Genomic DNA, 23679 nt, shown 5'->3' with positions numbered 1-23679 from the left:
CGATGCCCAAGAGACGCAGTGTTTTGTACAGTCTGAAGATTTCCCCTCTCTGATAAACAGGGCTGTACTTGAAACTTTTTCAGCGACCCAGACCGGAAGGAGTTATCCACTGAGTAAGTACACTAGACAAGTTATGCAGAGAGCGATTATTTCAGATATATTGAGCAAATTGCTTTTGATTTTAGTTTGCATCGCCAGCTGTAAGTCATGACTGGTTTCCAAGACGGTGGCGGCATGTAACCATGAACGCGAGTGTCTTTATAAGCTATCTTTTCAATTAACTGGCTGTACACTTACAAAGTTCTCAATGTTAGCGTTGTAAGTAGAGATGTTCCAGCGTTTTAGGCAGTATCGGAGCCGATACCGATACCGGCTCCGATACTGCCAAAAACGCTGGTATCGGTATCGGGAAGTACTGGAGTTAATGCACTGATCCGATACCATGTAATAATTGTAATAACATTGTTTGTGTTTGTTCATGTTTCACAAAGAGTTTAACCTGAGCCAGGCCGACAACAAAGATAGAAATCATATCACATCCATACAGGGATAGTAGTATACACTTGTTAAAACATGATAAAATATATGACACACTGGTATCGGATCAGTACTCGGTATCGGGAAGCAAAAAATGGTATTGGGCCATCTCTAGTTGTAAGCTAATCAGCAATCTGCGCTAGTGTCTTTCAAGCTCCAAACTCATTCGATTAGCATGAAAACATGTCCCAGAGAACGACAGAGTGGGTACACATCTGTTAATAACCCCTAGGTTCATTTTGCGCCGGAATTGTCCTTTAATGCAAACAAAAAGTGTAAGTGTGTCAGTCATGGAGAACACAGGGTTTAAGTTTTTCTGAAAGTCCTGGAGCTCTGCTATGTTGTAATTTAATTAGAGGATCACTACCATATGTTTTATTTTCTGTTTATCCATTACAATTACTTATTGACCATATACAATTGTTTGAGGGAACTGTAAGAATTGTGGCACACAAGGCAATGCTTAGTTAATTTTCAAAATAAAATAAAGAAAATCTTTTGTTTTCCCACTTTACTGAAACCCTATCAAACCAAAGCATATTCTGTATCAAAAAAGTAACTAAATACATTCACTCAGTACTGTACTATGCTACTTTATACTTCTATTCCACTACATTTCAGTTGGAAACATGTACTTGTACTTTTTACTGCTCTACATGTATCTGATAGCCGTTACTTTTCAGATATAGATTTTACATAAAACATTATCATTTTATAAAATACAGCAAGCATTGTTAAAGATACAACCAGTAGTTTCAAACCTAGCCGTCTTTGGACCTCTTAAAAAGAAGCAGTGTTTACTTGGGGCTCTTTGTCATGTTTCAGATGTCTATGAGTTTTTAGCAGTTTCACCAACGAGACACATCCCCTCTAAACTTCTCACATGGTTTCATTAAAATAACAGTTTGAGGCCCAAAGAGGTACACATAACTAATAGTTCACAAAAAAGCAAAGATTAGAGAAGAGTAAAAAAGAACTCAATACAATGTAATTTGTACAGCAGAGCTTTGTTTTTTCTTCTTTTCTCTCCCATTAATCATCTCACGACTGGACTAAAATACCAAACGGTATCCTCTTCCACCTCAACCAGCTAAACTGCAGAATGCCAAATATGTCACTTACTGAAGTACAAGTACTTTTACTTTGTATACTTTAAGTTCATTTTGCTGACAAAATTTTAAATGCAGCGGTTGCAATAGAGTAAGTTTACATTAATGTATTGGTACTTTTACTTAAGTAAAGAATTTGAATACTTATTCCACAAGCATGTCAGCTTTTTATAGTGCTTAAAGGCCACATATAAGACAGAAGTGATAAGTGCAGTCATAACAAAGAAGAACGGATGTTTGTGTCTGCGTGTTTCTGTGAGTGACTTACCTTTAACCTTCGACATTATCCAGTCTTGTCTGCATTTGATGTCCTTTGCAGTGTCATAGTGGTTAATGAATGGGGTGCTGGGATACGTCCCATTGAACATCCTCTGCAGTTTACACGCCTGAAGAAAACACACAAATGCATGACAGCATGTACACACTTTTTAAGTGTATGGTAGACAGAACAAGAGATTGGGGAAGAAAGAGAGGAGGGACGGCATGCAATAAAGGTAGCCTGCTAAACTCTAACAGAGGACTTTGCAATTTATCAGTCAGTGTTTCAAACCCTTAGGCCACCACGATGCTGATTTTGGAAACAGTTGGAAGTTGCTACACATGAAGTTAAAGGCATTTAAATAAAAAACAAGACAGGGTAAGTTACTCACATGGCCATAGTGTCCTTTCCTGGAGCAGTTGTAGCAGGAGGGATGGTGTTGACTCCGGTGTTCTTTTCGTTGCTGCTTTCCAGGAGGACCTTCCTTAGTCTAAGTGCAGACAGAGAAAATGAAATGAGCTTGTTATAAGAAAACTAAATATTTTTGTCTCTATAAAAAACTTGGTTGTTCAATCTTCCGTTTGTCTCCCATTCTCCCTTTTCCCATTCCCATGCTCTCTATTGATATGAGCTGCTGTGTATTGTACGGTGAATATTGGGTGCTGATATAAACCAGTGATTACTGAGGCTATAGTTAGAGGCCTGTAATGACCCTGTATGATAAGTAACCGTCACACAAACTGTGTGTGTGTGTGTGTGTGTGTGTGTGTGTTGGAAACAGGATTCCCGTCCCCTATGGGCCAGTGTTCTGAAAGCCTTCCATGCTCCAGTGCTCACAGCAAATATACACTGATAAAGAGAGAGAGGAGACACAGGCACAGTGCATTTACTGCTAATGTTACACACACACACACACTCCTACGCCATTCTCTAACACACACACACACACACACACACACACACACAGCTTCACACTCATCTAAGGTGCCCCCTCCTTCCTCTCTCAACCCTGATTCCGAGATTACAAATGATTTCTGCCCCATGTCATTTCTTAAACGTAGCTTAGCTAACCCCCCCTTCTTTTCTTCTCCTCTCTCTTCCTCCTGCGTCCCTCTCTCCTCCGTACACACCCCTCCATCCCCACATCTACCCCTCACACTTGTCCCCCCCCCCTTCCTCTCCCTCTCTCTCTTTTCCGCTTGAGTAGTTTTGCGGCAGAAAGGATGAATGTTATTAGAGCGTCGCGTCATTATCGGGTCAGGCCGGCCGGGCCCATCTCCATCACAAAGGCCAGGAGATCACAGACCTCTTGTGAGCGAGCGCACACACATACACACAAGCACAAACAAACACACACATGTGCACCCTAAGGAGATCAGAACCCACACCCCAACCTCCACCCTTCCTGTCCCTCTTCCCATTCATCTTTCATGTAAATTGGCTGCAGGTCTCCCTCTGTCTCTCCCCCCCTGACCTTGGGCTTGTGTTATCTCCACATACTCTGATCCAGCACATATACAGAGTGAATGAAAGCATGAGAGAGGGGGGAAAAAAGAAGAAGAAATGAAATACCCTCCTTTTCTCCTATCAACCTGTGATAGTTGTCTGAAAAACTGGCGTGAATGTGCGTCTATGCGTGTGAGGAGTTGTCTGCCTCATACAATATTAATTAACTGGATAAACCCTCATCCCTCTCTTATTCCTGCTCTCTGTTTTCATTTGGCGCTTCCTATCGGGGCATCTAAATTGCTAACAGGGCGAGGGCCCGTGGGATCATATCAGTTTGGTGTCTTTCTCTTTCTTTGTGAGGGGTTTGGAGAGGAGTCCTAGAGAGTCTGGCTGTGCAGTGAAAGTCAATATGACACATGCATATTTCTAGATGGTTTTTAAAATATGCTCAATCTTTGAGGTTTAGCTTCAACTCTCTTGGCACTAACCTAATATTAGTTGTGTGTTATTTGTAAAAGCCAGAAGTGATATTTTGGGATCACAATCAAAAGCAAACTAGGCTGACAAATCTAATCACTAATTGTGGTTGAGTCAGAACTATGATGGTAGTGCTGCTCAACAAGCATTTGTTTGGGTCATACATCCATATGAACTGTTCCTGCTGATACTGATTTTCATAATGGAAAAACAAGGCAGTTGTTTCTCCTTTCTCCAAAATCTGTTTCTAATTAAAGCTGAGAAGAGAAACCGGCTCTGCTGTTGCAAAGCCATGCATTACTTTACTGTATATTTACAGCAGTTGGTTTTAACAGTTATTGACCCCATAAAGGAGCTTTGAAATGTAATACGTCATCATCTAAATGAGCTGCTGATTCTGATATAGGATGCCACTTCGGACAGTCTTTCCTGGAAGGAATTCATAGTGTTGCACAAATAATCTGTGATTATGTAAGTGAAAGTAATATTACGTACATATGCAAATACATAATACACACACTTACTTAAAAAGCAAATTTGTTACCATTAGGACTTTTGGAAAGTAATTACAGTTTTCATTTTTGTCCCTTTGTAAACCGCTGCATATGGGGCAAGCAGGAACTACTAGGGAAATTATCATTATTTCCAAAAAGAAGCTAACCTCTATTCATAAACTTGCTTGACAGACAATTCCTAGCATGGGAGGCTGCATTAAAAACGTCTTTTTAACCAACGGCCCCCTGAGTGCAGAGACAGCAGGAGAGATCTGAGTCTGATCCACTTTCAGCTGATAGGACATGAAGAGCTTCTGAAGCTGTTCAGAGACACTTTGCCAGTCAGACAGAAAGGGGACTGAAGCTGGAAGAGGACTGACTGATGTGTGTGAGTGTGTATAGGAGGGTGTTTGAGAAGGTCCTAAGGGCTTCGCTGGGTGGACACAGACAACCAGCCATCCGTAGCCTCTCATGCATGCACACGGACACATGAGAGAGCGCGCGCGTGCGCGCGCACACACACACACACACACACACACACACACTTTCCCACAGCTGTCCTGACACATACACTGTGTCTCTCTAAGCCCAGCTCTCCTCTGCTCCTTGCCTTAGCTGCTGGTGGCAAAGCTGTGATAATCCTTTGGCCAACACAAAGCTTCGACTGTTACAGACTACAATCTGAAGGAACACACACACAGTTATCAAACACAATCCGAGAAGCAAACAGGCTTGTGTGTGTGTGTGTGTGTGTGTGTGTGTGTGTGTGTGTGTAAAAGAAGGGGCGGGATCTGAAGAGAAATGGGTGGTGGGAGCGTGGGGGCCTGGGCCAGTGGTGCTGTTTTGCATATGTTATTGCAGCAATGGGGAGAGGTTTGCATATGTTACTGGACCCACAGGGGACCAACTCTGCATGCTTTATCATAGAAAACAGCCTCACAATTCAACACAAGACTACTGGGCTCATACCAAAACAAAGACCCTTGCGGTGTGTGCAACATGCCAGTATGTACATACTAGGTTAACAGGTAGGGTTAATTAGACAGTTGTGAAATGGCTATAAGGTGAACATCTTTTCAAGGAGAACACAACAAATTAACTACAGAACCATCAATCAATCCATCCATATACCTAATTTGGGAATTGTAACTGTGCAATGTCCAAACTTGTAAAGAATTTGATTATAGTGTTCGCTCTTACTCATGAAACGGAACGAGAATAAAAAATAAAAAAAATAAATCGTTCTTAGGAGACTGTTCAAGGTGGAGGTGTGCATGTGTGCAGTTAGGGAGTCTATGGAGGAGGGAGAGGAGGGGGGGGTCCTCCAAATAACCAGATGTGATCCCTGGCCCCTTTGTGTCTGCCAGTTCACAAAGACTCAGACCGAAGCCCTAACCCCGCGCCCTGCGAGGACTCGCACACACAGTGTAATTCCCAGAGGCTCTTCCTATCTCCTCCCGTCAGTCAGTCAATCAGTCTGAAGACAATCAGTAGGAGTCCTGATTTTCTCTTCAGAGAAAAAATGCTCAAGGAATGTAATGATAATGTGATGCAAGGATGAACGGCAGTGGGTTGCCACCTATGGAGGAAAACACCCCTTTTGGGGAAGCGACTAGAGGTAATCTGGTCACACTGTGGAAGGCGGAACAGAGGATACAAGCTAATCTATACAATTCTGTATTGGTTCAATTCTTAGCACTCACTGCTGAGTTCAGAGGCTTCTTTTTTTGTTGCCAGTGTGATAAGTGGGAATATGGTATTCACTTTATCCCTAACAATTAGACAGAGACACATATGTACATTAGAGACATGGATTTAGACATACTATATACAGATGGACTCTTATGCCCTGGTCAGGATGTTAAACCCTGATTTTATATCTGAGCCAACAAAACACACACACACACACGCACACACACACACACACACACACACACTCCAGTTAAGCGGAGAGGCACAAAGACCTGCAAGGCCTGCAAGACCTCTGATAACACTGCACGTGTGTGTGTGTGTGTGTGTGTGTGTGTGTGTGTGAGAGAGTGAGTGAGTGAGTATGCATGTGTATACATTCCTATGGTTTTGCATGTACATTCAGTAGTATGTGTGAAGACACCTGTCCCAAAACTCCCCTATGAAGCATATAAAGGAAGAGGTTTGATCTGTGAAATTTCTATTTATTTATTTTACCTCTTTTTTTTCTTTAATACTCTTGTTTTTATCATTGCTGCAGTTTGTTGCATTTTTACTAAACAATGATTTATTATGATTACTTTCATCATTGATTAATTAATCAGTCAAGGAAATAATCTGCAGACTAAATCTCAAAAGAAAAACACATTTAAGAAGCTGATGCCAGCAAATATTTGACATTTATGCATGATTTTTTTTTATTTTTTTTTATTGAGCATTAAAATTGTTGCTGATTGTTAAAACTAATTGTTCATCTCTAGTTTATTTGCTTTTATTTAGTTCTCCGTTCTGAGTACCAATTAACTGTCATTAAGTGCCATGCTCTGCACTACACTTCTCCTTCATGAACTGTACCACCCAAATGACTCAAAACCTGCAGGACTTTTTTTGCCCTGATGGCTGCTCGTTGTTAATGGAACTAGATTGAATACAAAAACCATTTCCTTTTACAAATGTACCCTCCCCTGCCTCCTGTGCTGTCAGTGTCTCAGTCTGAGGGAGAATAAAGAGTCGAGAGCCTTTTGACATGGCGGAGGTGAGAAGACTGGAGAGGCTGTACCGTACAATGATGAGACAGCAAAAACAGCTCACTGAATAGATGTGGATTTAAAGGATTTTTACAGAGCACTGTTTGAATTGAGCCCATTCTTGTAAGAGGAATGGAAAAAAAAGAGGTCAGCCAGACAGAGGGAATGATAGAACGAGAAGTGAAATAAAGGTAGAAAATTAAACCTGCCATTTCAAGTTCAGCAGAAAGAACAGAAGGGTTATGAGTGGTATTGCTCATTACTCTTTGAATTATAGATAATCTGTGAGGTTCAACTATTATGTGAGGTTTTGTCAGAAGAAATGGGTGGAGTGTGGGTCTCAACACAGAGTTATCAGTCACCACAGACTGCCTTCATGACAAACCTTGATATGGGAGTTTTATAAAAATGTTGCTGATTTTTGTATTTCTCTCTCCAACAATGTGTCTATCATATTGTGACTACAAAGTCACATGTTTACTTCACATTCCCTGTCCCTGCTACGTGCATTGTGTAATTTTGTCAATTCACTTATTTCTGTCGATATAGCATGTGGCGTTTGTCGTCTATTTCTTTCTTTTATTGGAATAATAATGCCACTTTTATTTTGTTCTACATGGACTGAAGATCATTTGTGGTTGAAACGTCATGTCCATGTAGAAGGAAAAACAATATATTGGGAATAAAAACAGCAGTGTGAGGTATTTTGTGGAAATAATAATTTCCCAGCACATGGAAAGAATTTATGAATGTATGTGCCACATAATGATTGATTTATATAAATAGCACATCACTTTAAATCCACTTTAGTCTGTCACTTTCTAAAATTACACCACTGTGGTTATTCTGAGGAAGGACAGAGGGATGAAACTTCTTTAAATCAACAAAAAAAACAAGAACTTCAGTGTGAAACTGGAGCAGCTAACAAACCATACAAGCTTCCTGCAACTGTACAGTTACCATGTATGTTCATAACAAACTGCACAACAAATAAACTCCACAAGGGAGTAAATCTGATCCAGAACTTCCGCTCTTCGCCACTGCAGTTCTCTGTTTGACCACTAAACGGCGCTCTAACACTGCATGCTGAGAAGGTCCTACAACAACCTCACTTGTGGCCGATTTCAACTGCTGAAGTGAGACTGGTGGAAAAGATGCACTCTGTCATATACTTGTATTTAACAGAATAAAACAGTGTTATCAAACACTTTAATTCTTTATAATATATGTCTGCAGAGAGAAAACAGTTTTGAAATGTATCCAGAGAAGGACTAGGCTTTGACCTGACTAGGTCACTGGGGAGGATGAACACTTTCAGCTTCAGCTTGAACATGTAACTACATTTAATGACTAACATCATATCTGTGACTACACTGTTTGTTTCTAGTTCCTTATATGCAACATAATCCCATAATAAATATTTGTCTCAGACCAAAAATGAATCCAATTGCTCTATATTCTCACATCATTGAAGCAATAGAACCACCAATTACTAACCCTAATAAGTACACAATATGATTGAAGTACATCATTTTAACACATAAAACACAAAGAATGAAGTAAAATGAAATGGGGTTTGAACAAATGTGTCTTTTTAAACCTTTTAAACCTAATTTCAAGTTTCATTATCTGAGGACTGTACATGTTAAACCATAGGATGAGTATGCTAAGGTTGCTGCACACACAATTGACATGGCAAAGGATTTTGAACTAAGTTGTGATACTTAATGATTAGTTTGCAAGTGTTATATCTATGAACAATTATCTAGTTCAACCAACAAAGTGCAAGAAAAGGAAATTAGCTTTTTGAATTACAACAAATATTAGAACAAATATTTTGAAGCCCAGTATGAGCTTTAATTTGACATGGACAAACTTAAGAGGCCGACTTTGTTAAAGTCATTTTAATTCTCTGCCCCCCTCCCCCCCTATAGAAATGTAAATGTATTGGTGGATTTTAAGGGGCAAAACGTCCTAACCTTGGGCTAACAAAGGCATGTGTGAATCAAGCATACAGCAGAGAACCTTCTGGAGAAAGACGGTGAGACAAAAAGGTATAAAACATGAAACATACTAATGAAAAAGGGAAAAAAGGGCAGTGAGGTGAGGAAGGGGATACCAAAGGGAGAAGAGTTAAAACGGCTTAATTTCTGTGGTGAACAAAAAGGTCACAGACTGTTTTTCACTGGCTCCCCGAGAGTCACTGACACACACCCCCGTCCCTGAGGAAAAGATCCACACACACACACCACCTTGAGGAGAGAATCCGCTCGATGCACACACACCACCGTAGGCAGAGGTACCGATCAATAAACACACACACATACATACATACAGGTGTCACCGCTAGTATCTAGAGAGGCCAATCAATGCTCACACACGGATATATCTGTACCAATCAGCTGCTGTGTGTCAGATTCACACACCTCTCTTTCACCCATTTTAATACACTCCCCCCTGGTCGTTTCTCTCCCTCTCTCTCTCCTCCCCACCTTGTGAATATCTTATAACACACCTCTCTCCCCCTCTCCAGCTGTATTTCCCTCTCTGTCTCTGGTCCATACAGAGTACAATTTTCCCATGTAGGTGAATCATGTTGAATCTAATGTCACATTGACCCCTTTCCCACTCTGATACACCACATTCAGCTGGCAGAAATATAGCAAAAAGGCACAGTTGATTATTGATTAGGATTTGACTTTTAAAAATAAAAAGGAGGTCAATTCTAACTTCAAATATCCTTGACGATTACAGAGAGAGCCTACACATCCTGCAGCAAGCCATAAGGTGGTGCTCTGGTCTTAACCCAGCGCAGCAAGGTCCTGACAACACTAACAGGAGGAACAAGTCACTGTGACTTGTGTGTTGTATGATTAAATGCACACATTTATAAATGATCTTGACATGCATTAATGCAGCCTGCGTATGGACAGCAGGCCCCTCAACTTGCACTGCCTTTACTGACCGTTCTCCATCCATCTATTACCACTTCACTGTACTCCTCCTTTCTTGTCTTCCCATTTTTTTGTTTCTCTCCCTCTGTCCTCGTCTTCTTTCCCTTTACTGTGTTGTTGCCTGCTGATAATGATAAAAGTGGTTCTCTTTGCTTTTACATCCTTCGTCAAAAATATCTCCCAAAAACACCACCACTTGTTCAAATACACTGTGTGGCATACTGACAATGAATAAAAAACTATTTTTTGATAATCTATTAATTGTTTAAAGCTTTTTGTCAAGCAAAAATGACAATCATGGTTTCAGCCTCAGAATTTGCTGATTTTCTCAGTTTTATTTAATTGTTAATTGAATACTTTTGGACTAAGGACTGAGTGTTGGACAAACAAAACCAATTTGAACCTTGGACATTGGGAACTTGAGGTGGGCATTTTTCACAAAGTTCTGACATGTTATAGGCAAAACGATTTATTGAGAATTTCCATTATTGACAGATTCATCAATAATGAAAATAATTGTTGGAAGCAGCACTAAGCTACATTTCTGAGTATTTTTGTATACCCGTTATTGATTAGTTTAATGTAGTCAACATGATATCACTCTCACATTTTCAATGCTGCTGTTTCAATAGTGTTTAGGAAGAAAAAAACATTTTGAGCTAAACACCAACAATTAAAATAGTATTCTGGCATGAGCCATGACTTCTCTCTGCAGTCTCCATTTTGCACTAGCATGACGCAATGCACACACCCACGTTAGACTTAAAGTCACACCTTCACACCTGTTATTTTGGGCTTGTTGAAAGGCGTTCTTGGAAATGATGAAAACGCTAACAACATAAGCCGATGAGGTTGGCTGGTAAAAATATGTACATCAAAACATAAATTACACATTTCCACCACAAAAAAACCAGCTAGAGTGCATTAAACATCATACCAGTGGCAGGGTATTTTGGGGTAAATTATAGTTTGCATGTACAGTACTTATAGAGAAAGATAAGAAAACCAAGATGTAAGGAGGTAGGCAGATGAGGTCTGCAGGAAAAGGACCCCATGCTGTAAAGCTGTATGCAAAAGCAAGTAAGACCAGGGTGTGGGCGTTTGAGTGGGTGAGTGAAAGAGAGACTGAGAAAGAGTTGTTGAAGTAAACCTGTTCTTCCAAGCAAATCTTTTTGTGGTATTACTGCTAAAAATGTGTCAAAACCATATGACAGACAAGATGAAAATGTTGTGTGGATAGCTTTTTACCCCATTTACTACTCCATATATATTTGTAGAAGTGTGTGTGTGTGTGTGTGTGTGTGTGTGTGTGTGTGTGTGTGTGTGTGTGTGTGTAGGAGGGGGTAGTATTTGTGTGCCCATGTGTGTCAGTATCTTACTTTCTCAGTAAATACCCTGGAGCTTTGTGGTCTATACTGTGTGGTTTGGAGGAGTTTGTTAGTTGAGGGCCAGGTGCAGGCAGACAACACATAGACTCACAGAAGATAAACGGACCCAGCACACACACACACGAAGGATAAATGGACCCAGTAGCAGGAAGGTCTGACAGAATGCCTTTTCACACCTGGCTGAGCCCAGCGGAAGGTGACAGAGTCACATCTCCCAAAGCAAAAAAACACACACACACACACACACACACACACACACACACACACACACACACACACACACAGGGGAGTTCAGGGTCATAAGCAGCATCATGAATAAAATGAGGCTGTCTTAAACAGAAGGATCCCTGTGTATGTGTGTTAGGGTGTGTTTGTGTCTGTGCGAGCCCCTAACCCCCATGCCAGTTTGGATCTGTAACGACCTTCTGTTCCCAGTGCTTAAATGGTTTAAATACTTCAATTAGACCTGGGTCACAATCCTCCACCCGTTAAAGCACACCGTCACACGCAAACACACGCAGAAACACACAAAAAAAGGTGGTTTCGTCATCTTGCTAGGCGACCCAAGAATGTTTCTGGTGCCCTTTCATCAGCATCTTTCCTCTATTCTGTGGATCAAAGTAAAACTCTACAATAAAACATATAGCTTTCCACGCCAACACATGAGCATGTATTTAACTTAACTCCCATCCTGTCTGCCAGCGTCTCCCCTGGAACTTCTCTGTTCCCTGTCCCCCCTCCTTCCTCCTGCCTCCGTCTCTCCCGCCGTGCTACACTAGCGCTAACGATGCTGCCTTTTCATTAGACAGCCCATGCTAATTAATCTCCATAGAGGAGAGTGACAGACCTCCCCCAACACATACACACACACATGAAGTGCACGCCAAGATATATGCAAACACACACTCTTCTTCCCTCTCTCTCTCACTCCCTCGTCCCGAGTGGCGTTGGCAGCCCATTTCATGCTTTATCACGTCTTTTAATTGACAAACAAGCTGCTCTTTTCTCTTAGGCTGAGGTCTATATCACCCCCTCGCTCAGATACACACACACACACGTTATCTTTTCAGATTTGGGATAAACACACACACACTCACAAATAAGCAAATGCATCCCCGCTGACATATGGTCCATGTGACTGTCACACAGTTTTCTACTCTTTGACACATTGTTTATGCACACACTCACTCACTCACGCACACGCACGTCACATGTGCACTTAGGTTGAAAATAAAGCCAAAAAAGTCAAGGTTCCCATCACTCAGGGCACTTCCTTAATCTTTGCAGATGCTATTTTTCCTCCATGGTTCACTCATCTGCTACAGGGCAAGGTCAATACCAGTCACAACTGACTTATTGATTCTGAGTGATCGTGTGACACCTTAGCCTTTGCAATGCTCATGGAAAATACTTTCTTTCTGGTGTTTTTTTGGAACGTTCACATGCTAAAGTAAAAATTATCAAGTTCCTATCACATTGCTCAAATCTGTTTGGTTGATTTTGATAGACACTGAAAGATACTGCCGAAAGCATAAGGAGAAAGTGATGTGAGGGTCATCACCCAAGACCCTGGTGATATACCCACTAATGCACAATCTCTAGTTTTGTTGTTGTTGTGTAAGTAGACCATATTCTGTATATTTAAACACTGAGTGAATAATTAAAAAGTCTCCCTTGCAGAGTTCATAAATTAATATTGTTGGATATACTATTGGTTAAGGCATATTCTGTACAGTATGATTTAAAATATTTCTATTCTGATGAGGCAGGTTCTGCATGAAAAAGATTTAAGAACTGTCCCCGGCTGTAAGTGGGGCAGGGTGAGTGTGCTGCTGGCTAAGTCACCCCCTCATCCTCCACCACCTTGTTCTTTTACATTTCTCTGCTTTTAATTGGGACTCTGAACAGAACTCCTACATCCACTGGGATTTTGCTAGATTTGACACAGGTTGGGTACAAACTGTTAGTACACTGTATACACTTAAAACAAATACACTTTAACATAGTATTATTATTATTAACTTTATGGTATATATAAAGGAGCTTTCACATAAAAGCTGAGGTGACCCGGCGTAACACAGGAACATTTTTGCCACCTCCCTTTTTAGCCCCTTTGCCATGCTAAATACACACTTTACCAGGGAGATATACTTTAGTGTAATGACCCATAAAGTGTTCTGTGTACCTGGCATTGTTCTCTCCGTTTCAGGAAGCTTGGCCGGAGCAGAACGGCCGGAGAAATGTGCGCAACCGCCGGCAACAAAACAACGTGCTGGAGAGCCCAAGAACCTGGGCGTTCATGTAACGTGTTTGTGTACCAACCCATTCTCATTCCCAAGTCATCAAATACTGACGCTTGGTCAGTGGCTCTCAGCGTCAGATACTGACGCAAAAGGCACCCCTTAGTGTTCGTATGGGACCTAATACATCCACGTATAGGACGGGCCGAGCATAGCAGCAGCTCGACCACGGCGTTGTAAGATTACGTAGTATGAAAAGCGACAATGGTAAAGGAGTAGTATTAAAGACAGAAAATCCACGTGTAAGGAGGCAGGTTGGGGTGGCAGATGGGTCAAACAACACACTTTCACCCAGGAGGCCGGGGTTCCTAGCAGAGCCTGTGAATCGCAATCAACGAGCCTTCTAGGTACAGTATGTAGCAACTCTCCACCCCACTGCTGTACTGAGCATGCGGGACACACACACGCACAGAGATTCCTCGATTTATAGTTATATATACTGTTAGACCTAAATTTGTATCCTCCTTTATGTTGCTTCCCTCCCCAGCCAGGTTGTAACATAAGACTTTGCCAGTGTCTCCACCACGTTGTTTAGAAAAAGACCCTTGACCTGTTTCTTTCTTTGGACATAATAATTAGGAAATACTAATAGTGTAGGGACTGGCTCTGTATTATATCTAACCACATTAGTAAATCTTCAAACCTTTCACATTAGTAGTTATCATACTATCAGTACGTAGTATAAAGAAAAGGGCATTTGCTCCTCCACTAAGACAAAGATAAGGTTTACTGCAGGAACCAAAAAAAAATTTACTGCATGTTGATTTAATAATTTCAGTTTTCTCTGCCACCTATTAAATATCTGTCATAACTGAGAAGTTACACTATTCGCAGTCCTGATCAATAGTGTCCAAATGCTAATATACAAAGCTCAAAATGACTTAAATTTCTTTAGGTTTGAGAGTGAACAGAGCATGTGGAAAAAACTTTTAGACACCCTATGCACCCTTGTATACTTAAAGTCAATGCTTCATCCACCAGTTATAAACTGCACCTTTCTACTTGGCAAATGTATACCAATTTATATTTTCCAATCAGCTTTTATTGACCTCTTAATTTTGCAGGCACAGTACACATATACGACAGCGCCATCTAGCATTCATCTGTGTCTACAGACTGATCATTCCCTGCTCAATCTCACCAACAAAAACAGACGTGTCAAAGGTCTCAGACAGAAGTGTGAGCAGCGCTAGTGTGAAGTTTGCTGCCAGTATTGGTTTTGTGGTAAGATACTCACTGTGCTGTGATACTGTCTCCAGATCTCTGGACAAGCCTGAGGAGAGAGAAAAAACACTTAATATAGTCATCAAATATACAGACAAATATACACACTTTTATGGTGCACATAAAAGCAATAAAGCAGATTAAAAAGAGGGAAATTAAAAAATGCCTAAAAACAACCTGCAGGATGTATGTGCATTTTTTTTGAGAGATACACATATATACAGAGAGGATATTAATGGGATTTAGGCAGATTCTGACTAACAAAGAGAGGACAGAGAGAAAGCCAAAAGAAAACTGGAAAAACAAGGCCATGGTGTCATTTGTTTGCCTGTCTGACTCTTTAAGTCTCTTCCTCTATCTCTCACTAAACCCTGATTTCCTTCCATGTGTCTCTCTGCAGTCAGTCACTCAAACAGTCAGTAAGTAAGGCAGTCAGTTGTTTTGTCCCACTGTGGCTAAAGCATTATCTCCGGGGCTTCGCCACGCTGTTCCTTAAGCGTTCCGACATCCTTCCCCAACCGCCGCCACTTCCCACTGGGAAATTGAAAATGCTGCAGTCGCCGCAGGCAACAAGATTTATCTATTTACACACCTACTGAGTGAGAGAGACAGGGAGAGAATGAGAGGAAGATTTAAGCCTATCCTGTGAGAAAGGCTATGTTTAGTTTCCTCTTGCATACACTAAACAAGTTCCTATACAAAAGTGCATAATATGCAAATTCTTGTCACATTAAAAAGTGAGTATGTACAAGTGCTTGTTCAAATCCGGACTTTTAACCCTGTAAAGAATGCTGGGCATTTCTGGCTTAATCTGAGCTGTTTCGATTTGAATACCGAGATGGGCAAAAATGAATTTCGGTAGCTGTATTCTCCTCCACCTCTCATCTAGCTTTCTTTTCTACAACAACCCCCCACCATACCCACACCAGCTCCCTCCCATTTGCTCTCTCCCTCCAGACCGCCGGGGTAGTGTGTTGTTGTCGAGGGCGACAGGCGAGGCGAGCGACACACTCGCGCTCCGTCAACCGTCTGTCTTTAATGAGAGACACAGAAAGGCCCAGGGGACAGAGACCTGGCTCTCTTTCTCTCTCAAATACACACACACATACAGTATCATTTGTGGGTGTAAGAAAAAAAAAGTTATGCGTTTCAAGAAAAGGGTAATTACAATACCACACAACTTTGCAATTATGTTTGCTGTTGAAAACAATATGCAGAAGAGAGAGGAAGAACAAGATGAACATGAGGATCAGGGGAAGAGCAGAGAAAGAATGGACGAGAGAGAGGACGAGAAAGAGAGAAAAAATGGACGGTGTGTGTCCTGGTCTCCCCTCTCCCTCTGGTGTTCACCTGGTTACTCATCCATTACACAGAGCACAGTACATGACTGACTGGCAAAGAGTGAGAGAGTGAGGTGGGGGAGACACAGGCAATCTCTTACATGCCATTCTATGGCATTAGTGTAAATGGGCAAGGTAATGAACGTTGCGGTGAGATAATTGTCATTGATGGTCATTAGATTCATCCTTCAGTGCCAACAAATACACACACACACAGCTGGAATATGCAGCATGGTAGAGACATAACTAAGCTGTAATTGCTGAAGTGTATCAATTAATGTGAACAGCAGCGTGCGCTGACCCCTGGTCACTCATTATTTCTGAGAGAAAAAGTGGGGGAGAGAGGTAAGAAAAAGTAGGAAAGGGGGGAGAAAAGAGGGGGCAATGGAGAGGAAATAAAAGTACATACAGTATACAGTATTTCTGTTATAAAGGTGGTTGGTGCTTCATCATGTTTACATTCAGCACTAATTGTTCTTTGTTCTTACTAAAAGCCGAAGCCCCCTGCACACACTAGCTGTGCACACACTAACAGTAGCATGAAGTTGATTGAATTCAAAACTTTCTTACTCCTGAAATACTTCATTCCCTTCCTTTTACTACTAGTACATTGTTTGGCCTGTGGTATTGCTGCTTGTAGCTTTCTCCAGTACCATTATCCCCCAAAATGACTCACAGAAGGACCCCAAAGCACTTAATGTGCAACCACACTGTATACCACTGACTTACTGTGTACTACTACTTCAGAGGAAAACATTGTACTACACTACATTTACCTGACAAGAAATCTTACTGGTTACGTTGCAGACACAATTAAAATGTGAAGTAATCACAGACATTTGCCTCATGGACTCATGGCGGTGCACCATGCGCCAGCCATCAGGCCTGTTATGAGAGAGTGTCGAAACTGCACCAAAACTGAGATACTGCGTCATTAGGTAACCAGAAATACACCCGCCAAGTGTAAAGTAGATCGGATGAATGGTTCTTGAGATATTTGAAAGACACGCGCACGCACACGGTTAACACAGAGGATAAACAGTATGTCTTCATATGTTGATTATGTATTTGCTTTTAGTATTGATTTAGTTGTATTTCTGGGGTTTCCTATATGCATTTTGCACATGCATATCAATTGCGTTTAACGCCTGCCTCTTTTAGTTATGCTATTATAACTCTAGACTGCTGGGGAAGTTCCTTCCTTCCAAGGACACAATGAGCTGCTCTCTCTTTCACTTGTTTCCTTTTGTGTCCATCATAGTCCCAGAAATGCTTGTTACTAACCTAGCTCTGGGGAGTTTACTCCCCGGAGTCCTTATGTTTCTTCTTCACCCAGAATATCGCCTTGGAATAGGGTGGCACCAAGACCTGGGTCTTGGGTGCAGATGTCGCTGTGGACCTACTACACCAAGCTACGCTCTACGATTCCCTGCAGTGTCCGGCTGCATCCTGCTGCGTCCTGCCTCGTCCACCCATGCTCTGCTGTGCCACACTACACCCCATAACGCTCTGCTGTGCCCTACTATGACTACCATTGTGGTCACTGTTCCACTATCTTTATTATGACTATTATTGCCACTGTTCATCACACCCCCAACCGGCACCGTCAGACACCGCCTACCAAGAGTCTGGGCCTGTCCGAGGTTTCTTCCTAAAAGGGAGTTTTTCCTCGCCACTGTCGCAATAGCTACTGCTAATGCTTGCTCTTGAGGCAATCACTGTAATAGTTGGGGCTTTGTAAATTACAGAGTGTGGTCTAGACCTACTCTATCTGTAAAGTGTCTCGAGATAACTCCTGTTGTGATTTGATACTATAAATAAAATTGAATTGAACTATATTACCCATGTGTAACTGCATGACGTAGCACAGGTATGCTTTTTGGTCCCAATATAATGTGTATGTGTGTATGGGAATGTGAATTCCCTTTTGTCAAATAGACCATATGGCCAACTTTGCGGGAACATTTTCAGAAGTCGCTTTCCTATCTAAACATGACAATGCTTCTGTGCACCAACTGAGGTCCATAAAAACGTTTTTCTTGGTGTTGAGGAACTTGACTGATCTGCACAGAGCACTGACTACGACCCCATCCAACACCTTTGGGATGAACTGGCCATATCACCCAACACCATAGCCTGACCCCACTGTTGTTCTTGTGGCTGAAGGGAGCAAATCCCTTCCAATATCATAGTCAAAGTCTTCGCAAAAGAGTTCAGGCTGTTGCAGCAGCAGATTAATGCCCATGGGTTATGAAATGAGTTGTTCAACAATCACATATAGGTAGGTGTCAATATATATTTGGCCATGTGGTGAAGGTAAGTTTGGCTTTATTCCTAAATGCCTGCATTAGACTCAAATGTGCTCTTATTTACACTCCAACCTAATAAAACAGGATGCTATACTCACTTCAGAGAAGTGCCCCGTCATGCTGCAGCGTTCGCACTGTTTGCGCCAGTATGCTCTCTCGCTGCAGGAATTGTAGAGGTGCCCAGGCACGCCGCAGTTGTTGCAGTGCTTATTGGGACATCCATTGACCAGGTGGCCTGGGTTGCCACAAAGGAAGCAGGGTGGCAACTTCTATACACACACACACACACACACACACACACACACACACACACACAAAGTAGTTTTAGGTACTTGTACTCATCAGTGTGTATAAACTGTACATGCTACTGTGCACTGAGTGGAACTGACTTTGGGCTCGGGGCAGTTCTTGGAGAGATGTCCGTTCTTGTTGCAGTTTCTACACTGGACGTTCTTGTTAGTATAGTATCTGTTTGACACTGTTACCCTGGCACCCTTGTCTTTATTATAGATCTGAGCCTGAAACACATACAGTTGATGCATCATTTACTTATTTGTTTTGTACAAACACTGTTCATTAATAAGTATAAGCAGTGAGATAAAAGTGTACCATACCTTCTGACAGCAAAATATACTTTTTAGGAATCACCCATTACTTCTTACACATTGCTTATAGCCTTATATCATGATTATATCCTTATATCATAACCAGTCCTAATTAAACAAACAGTTGAACTGTGCACAATTGCAAAAGAAAATTATGTTTTGACTTAACACATCCCTCCTTCCTTCCCGCTTTACAGAAAATCACTACCATTAAGACCACAAGCAGAAACCATTTTGTAAAAAGACCTCAGAAGATGAAGAGACTGTTGAATTGCGTGGGAGTGTAAATGAGTGGTTGAATGTATGAATTACATTCTGTAAAGCTACTCATGTCCACCTACCTCCTTGTCCTTGGCAGAAACCAACCAGCCGCCCACTTCTTCTTCAACATCTGGCAGGACAGAAAATTGTATTTAATTGCTAAAGTTTAGGATCTTATTTTCAATTGTATATACTCATTCATGCAGAATTTATGCTTTAATGTAGCTTTCTTGAGAAGGAAATCCTAAGCCAACCACACATGAAATAAAATGGGAAGATTTTAAAATTATAGAAAATGACGAAACCAAGGATTTGTTACAAATGGCCGTTTATGGCAGCATAAATCTACGGAAAATAAAGGTGTTTTTTGCTTTCAACTGTTCTTTTCCTACTCAAATGATATGACAAGAATTAGAACCAGGATTCAATAAGAACCAGAGCTGATACATCCTAGACAATATCCAACCCTATTAAAAACCCTGAGGAGAAAGTTTGGTTTCCTGTAAGAGAAGGACATATGCGCGCACACACACACACACACACACACACACACACACACACACACACAGCATATTATGTACACACACCCCAGCACATCTGTATGAGAGTGGCACTAACAGTGCCCTGAGGGAGACCACTGTACTCTCCTCAGGCCTACAGAACTGTAACTGACATCCAGAAATCGTAACATACACACAAACACACACACAGAAACACAAAGACACGTGTACTCAGCATAAATTATGTGCTGATAGCAATGACCCACACAGACTTGCATGCTTCCACAAACACATACAGAAACACCCACTCATCGACCCCCACGATTAGCTGGTTGACAGTCTTTAGCCTTTGGACAAACATACAGCCTTGAGCCATAATCAAATATTACAGTCTCCTTTCCACCTCTCTTTCTCTCTCTTCTTTCTAACTCTCTCCATCCGGCACCTTATCGCAATTCTGCTCAGCCCTCCTTCTTTTGCTTTCGCTCTCTCTCCCTCTCCTTGTCTTCTACCTCCCTATTCCCGCCTCTCCTCCCCGGGTGTGTGACTGCAGAGGGAGGTTATCACCTCTCTTCCCCCGTCAAACAAATTAAAATGGCTGCCGTTTGGATGGGGCTTCTTTCTGCCACGACCTTCACCTGAAAACACACTCGTTGAGTCACTAACGCCTACACACACACACACACACACACACACACACACACACACACAAGCAACTTCACGTCATCCTCATCACAGCAAAAGCTTGTGACTCCTATTAGATGATTTGTACTTTACATCATTTGAGCACTGGGTTGATTATTTTGGAAAGATTGAAACCTTTAAATATAATTCATGGTGGACTAGCTTGAACCAAGGCAGTTCTTCCCAGCTCCTGAAACATATATATTTTGGAGATACCAACACCAGTGACCATACACAGTGCACAAGTTATCAATCACACTGTGTATCCAGTTTTTAAGACCTGACTTGAATTGATGATGCATTCATCAGCTAATGTTGAAGTTGTTTCATTAAAACTGAGTAGGACTCATATTTTACTTTAAGGAGGGTTATACCTTTAAGATAAATTTAAAGAGGTCACGTTTTTTTTCCTGGCTCTCAAAAGGACTGGGTGGTGACAAAGTCAGTACTTTACTTACTTAAAAATTTCAAATGCAAAGCAATGTTTAATGAATAACCTGAAACCAAACAGCTACAAGATAAAAGCAGTTTAAAAAAGGGGCAACAAGGAAGCATTATCAAAAAAATAAAAGCATTTAGTTGGTGTGCTTCGACTTAGGGCTGCAACTAACTATTATTTTCATTATTGATTAATCTGCCAATGACCTCCTCATTAATCAATTAGTTGTTATAAATGTCAAAATAGCAAATCCTCACATTGTAGGAGCTGAAACAGGCAAATGTTTGGTATTTTTGCTTGAAAAAGGACTCAAATGACTTAAATGTAGCATGTTATCAGCTAAAAGTCAGTGTACCACAGTACACCATCTACTAGCAATATGCATGTGTGTTGTTTCTGACAGTCACACTAGTCACATTCTAGGGAAATTAGTTTTGGTTAGTTTAGTACAGAGAAGTGAATGGGGAACCACTGCAGCGCTCACCTACTGTGAACAGACTGGGGGGCCTCTGTGTGACGTGTGTGTGTTTGTGAAAGTGTCCGTGCACGCGTAGTTGGTGTTAGACAACAACCAGCACAACAACCAGCACACAGTCTGAGTGTGTGTGTGTGTGTGTCTGTTTGTGTGTAGGCGTTAGTGACTCAACGAAAGTCATTCTGAAAGTGTCTCCCATGGGGACTCCCCAAATAAAGAGCAGGAAGCTTTCCCTTAATCTAAGGGCCCCCCCCATCTCACCAACACACACACACGGATAAAGGTTGAAGCTCTTTGTCACGGCCGAGGAATCAAACACATGGGGGGGGGGGGGTGTAGGAGGAAAGAAGAGAGGGTAGGGAACTGTTGTCTGTATACTGGGTGAGAATATGCTAATCTACCTTGAGGCCCTGCTCAAGACCAAACCATCAGAGCTGCTAGCTTCATCGTGGCCCAACTGATCTGAAGGAGTCTGGAGCTGAATAAGCAGATGGCAGCAGCTTCACCGAGCAGCTGAACGGACACGAGAGAGAGGCTTCTGCCGTGTCGGCTGCAACTGTTCAATTTTTAACCAATCTAATGGCAAAGCCATCTTAAAAGTCCAATGATCCCAAAATGAGAAATGTATGCGATGCCTCAGTAGGGGTCTGAATAAAAAACAGAAAACATCTCCACATGTATTCAATCAAACAATCACCGGAAAGACATTTTAGAAAACGTTTCTCAACAGAACAGCGAGTTCCGCTGGTTCCACTGAATTTTCTTCTCCGGGACAACTCGTACATTATCACATCACTCCGTCGTTGAAGGAAATTCGACACAATGGCTTGGAAGAGGGGGAGATGGAGAAACGAAAAGAAAGGGAGGGAGCGATCAGGGGAGAGACGGCGACAGATGCTACCTGTCTGTCTCATAGGTACCCTGATTACTAGAAGATGAGGAGGAGAGGGGAGGAGGCTGTGTGCCAGTTCATCAGAGCTGGCAGAACAGAACAAAACAGTAAAATCAGCTTAGGCTGTCACTTATATAGTGTGCGTGTGCGTGTGTGTGTGTGTGAGAGAGAAAGCGAGAGCTTGTACATGTGTGTGAATGATTTGAATCTGTCCCTTCTACCAGTGAAAACAGAACAGAAGTGTACGTGTGGCTAATGAACCATGAACACCCTGCTCTCCTGGGGTGACACACACACACAGGAAGGGAATATAAGTAGACCACAAGCAGCATCCGTCTCTCAGGACGAGGTCCAAGCAGGGTGGTTTAAGTCTGATAAACCAGGGACAAGAATTAGAACGTCAAGACACACACCCAGTCTTCAATGTGACTGTCTCTCCTGACAACCACCCTCAACTGTAACCATTAGCCAGTTTCCTACAATGTGTGTGTGTGTGATCTACAAGCTGTTCTCCCCTCTGTCCAAGCAACATCAAAGCCTCAGACTGGCCTGCCGTGCCCCTATCCCGACACTTAAACAGGCATTCCAAGCCAGCCCGCCTATTGTACCACGCGGTTGACCGGGCCGATTTAAAACACACACGCACACACACACACACACAAAATGGGAGAGACCTTGCCCCCCCAAAATGGAGGATATGTTTGATACTGAGGCGACAGGCAGGATTAGCAACACTATACATGACAATGGTGAGGGTGGGCGGGAGTATGCAGGCTGTGTGTGTGTCGGTGTGTATGCGCACAAAAAAAAAAAAGCTTCCTTTGTGACATCACCCTTGCCCTACAGCCTTGCCCTCTGTGAGGTTAAACACACCAAAAGGTTGGCGCAGACAAAACCCGTAGCTTTTCTACGCTCTTTTGTGTGACAGAAAAGTCTGGCTGAGGGTGTAAAACACAATTGCAAAAAGCAGGAGAACAAGTGAGATGAACAAGAACAGTGAGAGGAAGTGAGAGGAAGAGAGAGGAGGGGTGAAAATGCATGGGTATGGGCATGGAGCACATTACAACACAACAAAAGAGAAGCCAGCTGAATATCAAGCCCACCGGACAGCAAAGAACATCCAGGTAGAGAAGGTGAGCGTCTGTGGGAATAATGGTGGAGGACAGTAATGGAGTGGATGAAATTAGATAGTGAAGATTAACTGATATGCAGAACAAGAATGAGATAGACACTGTCTGTGTGTAGATATGTGTCATGCTATTGCTA

General features: G+C 42.0%; 1 protein-coding gene across 1 annotated transcript in view; it reads right to left on the bottom strand.

The window, feature by feature from the left end:
• zcchc7 (zinc finger, CCHC domain containing 7) overlaps positions 1-23679 on the bottom strand; it is a 54655-nt gene that overhangs the window by 3533 nt on the left and 27443 nt on the right. Inside the window, exons 4-9 of the mRNA XM_078259927.1 lie at positions 19504-19553; positions 18947-19075; positions 18656-18826; positions 14922-14957; positions 2297-2395; positions 1915-2032 (exon numbers count right to left, since the gene is read on the bottom strand). Coding sequence (XP_078116053.1) covers positions 1915-2032; positions 2297-2395; positions 14922-14957; positions 18656-18826; positions 18947-19075; positions 19504-19553 — 603 coding nt within the window. The remainder of the gene's footprint in view (positions 1-1914; positions 2033-2296; positions 2396-14921; positions 14958-18655; positions 18827-18946; positions 19076-19503; positions 19554-23679) is intronic.

The sequence above is a fragment of the Sander vitreus genome, chromosome 2, assembly GCF_031162955.1.
Source record: "Sander vitreus isolate 19-12246 chromosome 2, sanVit1, whole genome shotgun sequence".
NCBI lineage: Eukaryota > Metazoa > Chordata > Actinopteri > Perciformes > Percidae > Sander > Sander vitreus.
Note: the sequence above shows the minus strand (reverse complement) of the source record. Positions and strands in the feature narration are given on the sequence as shown.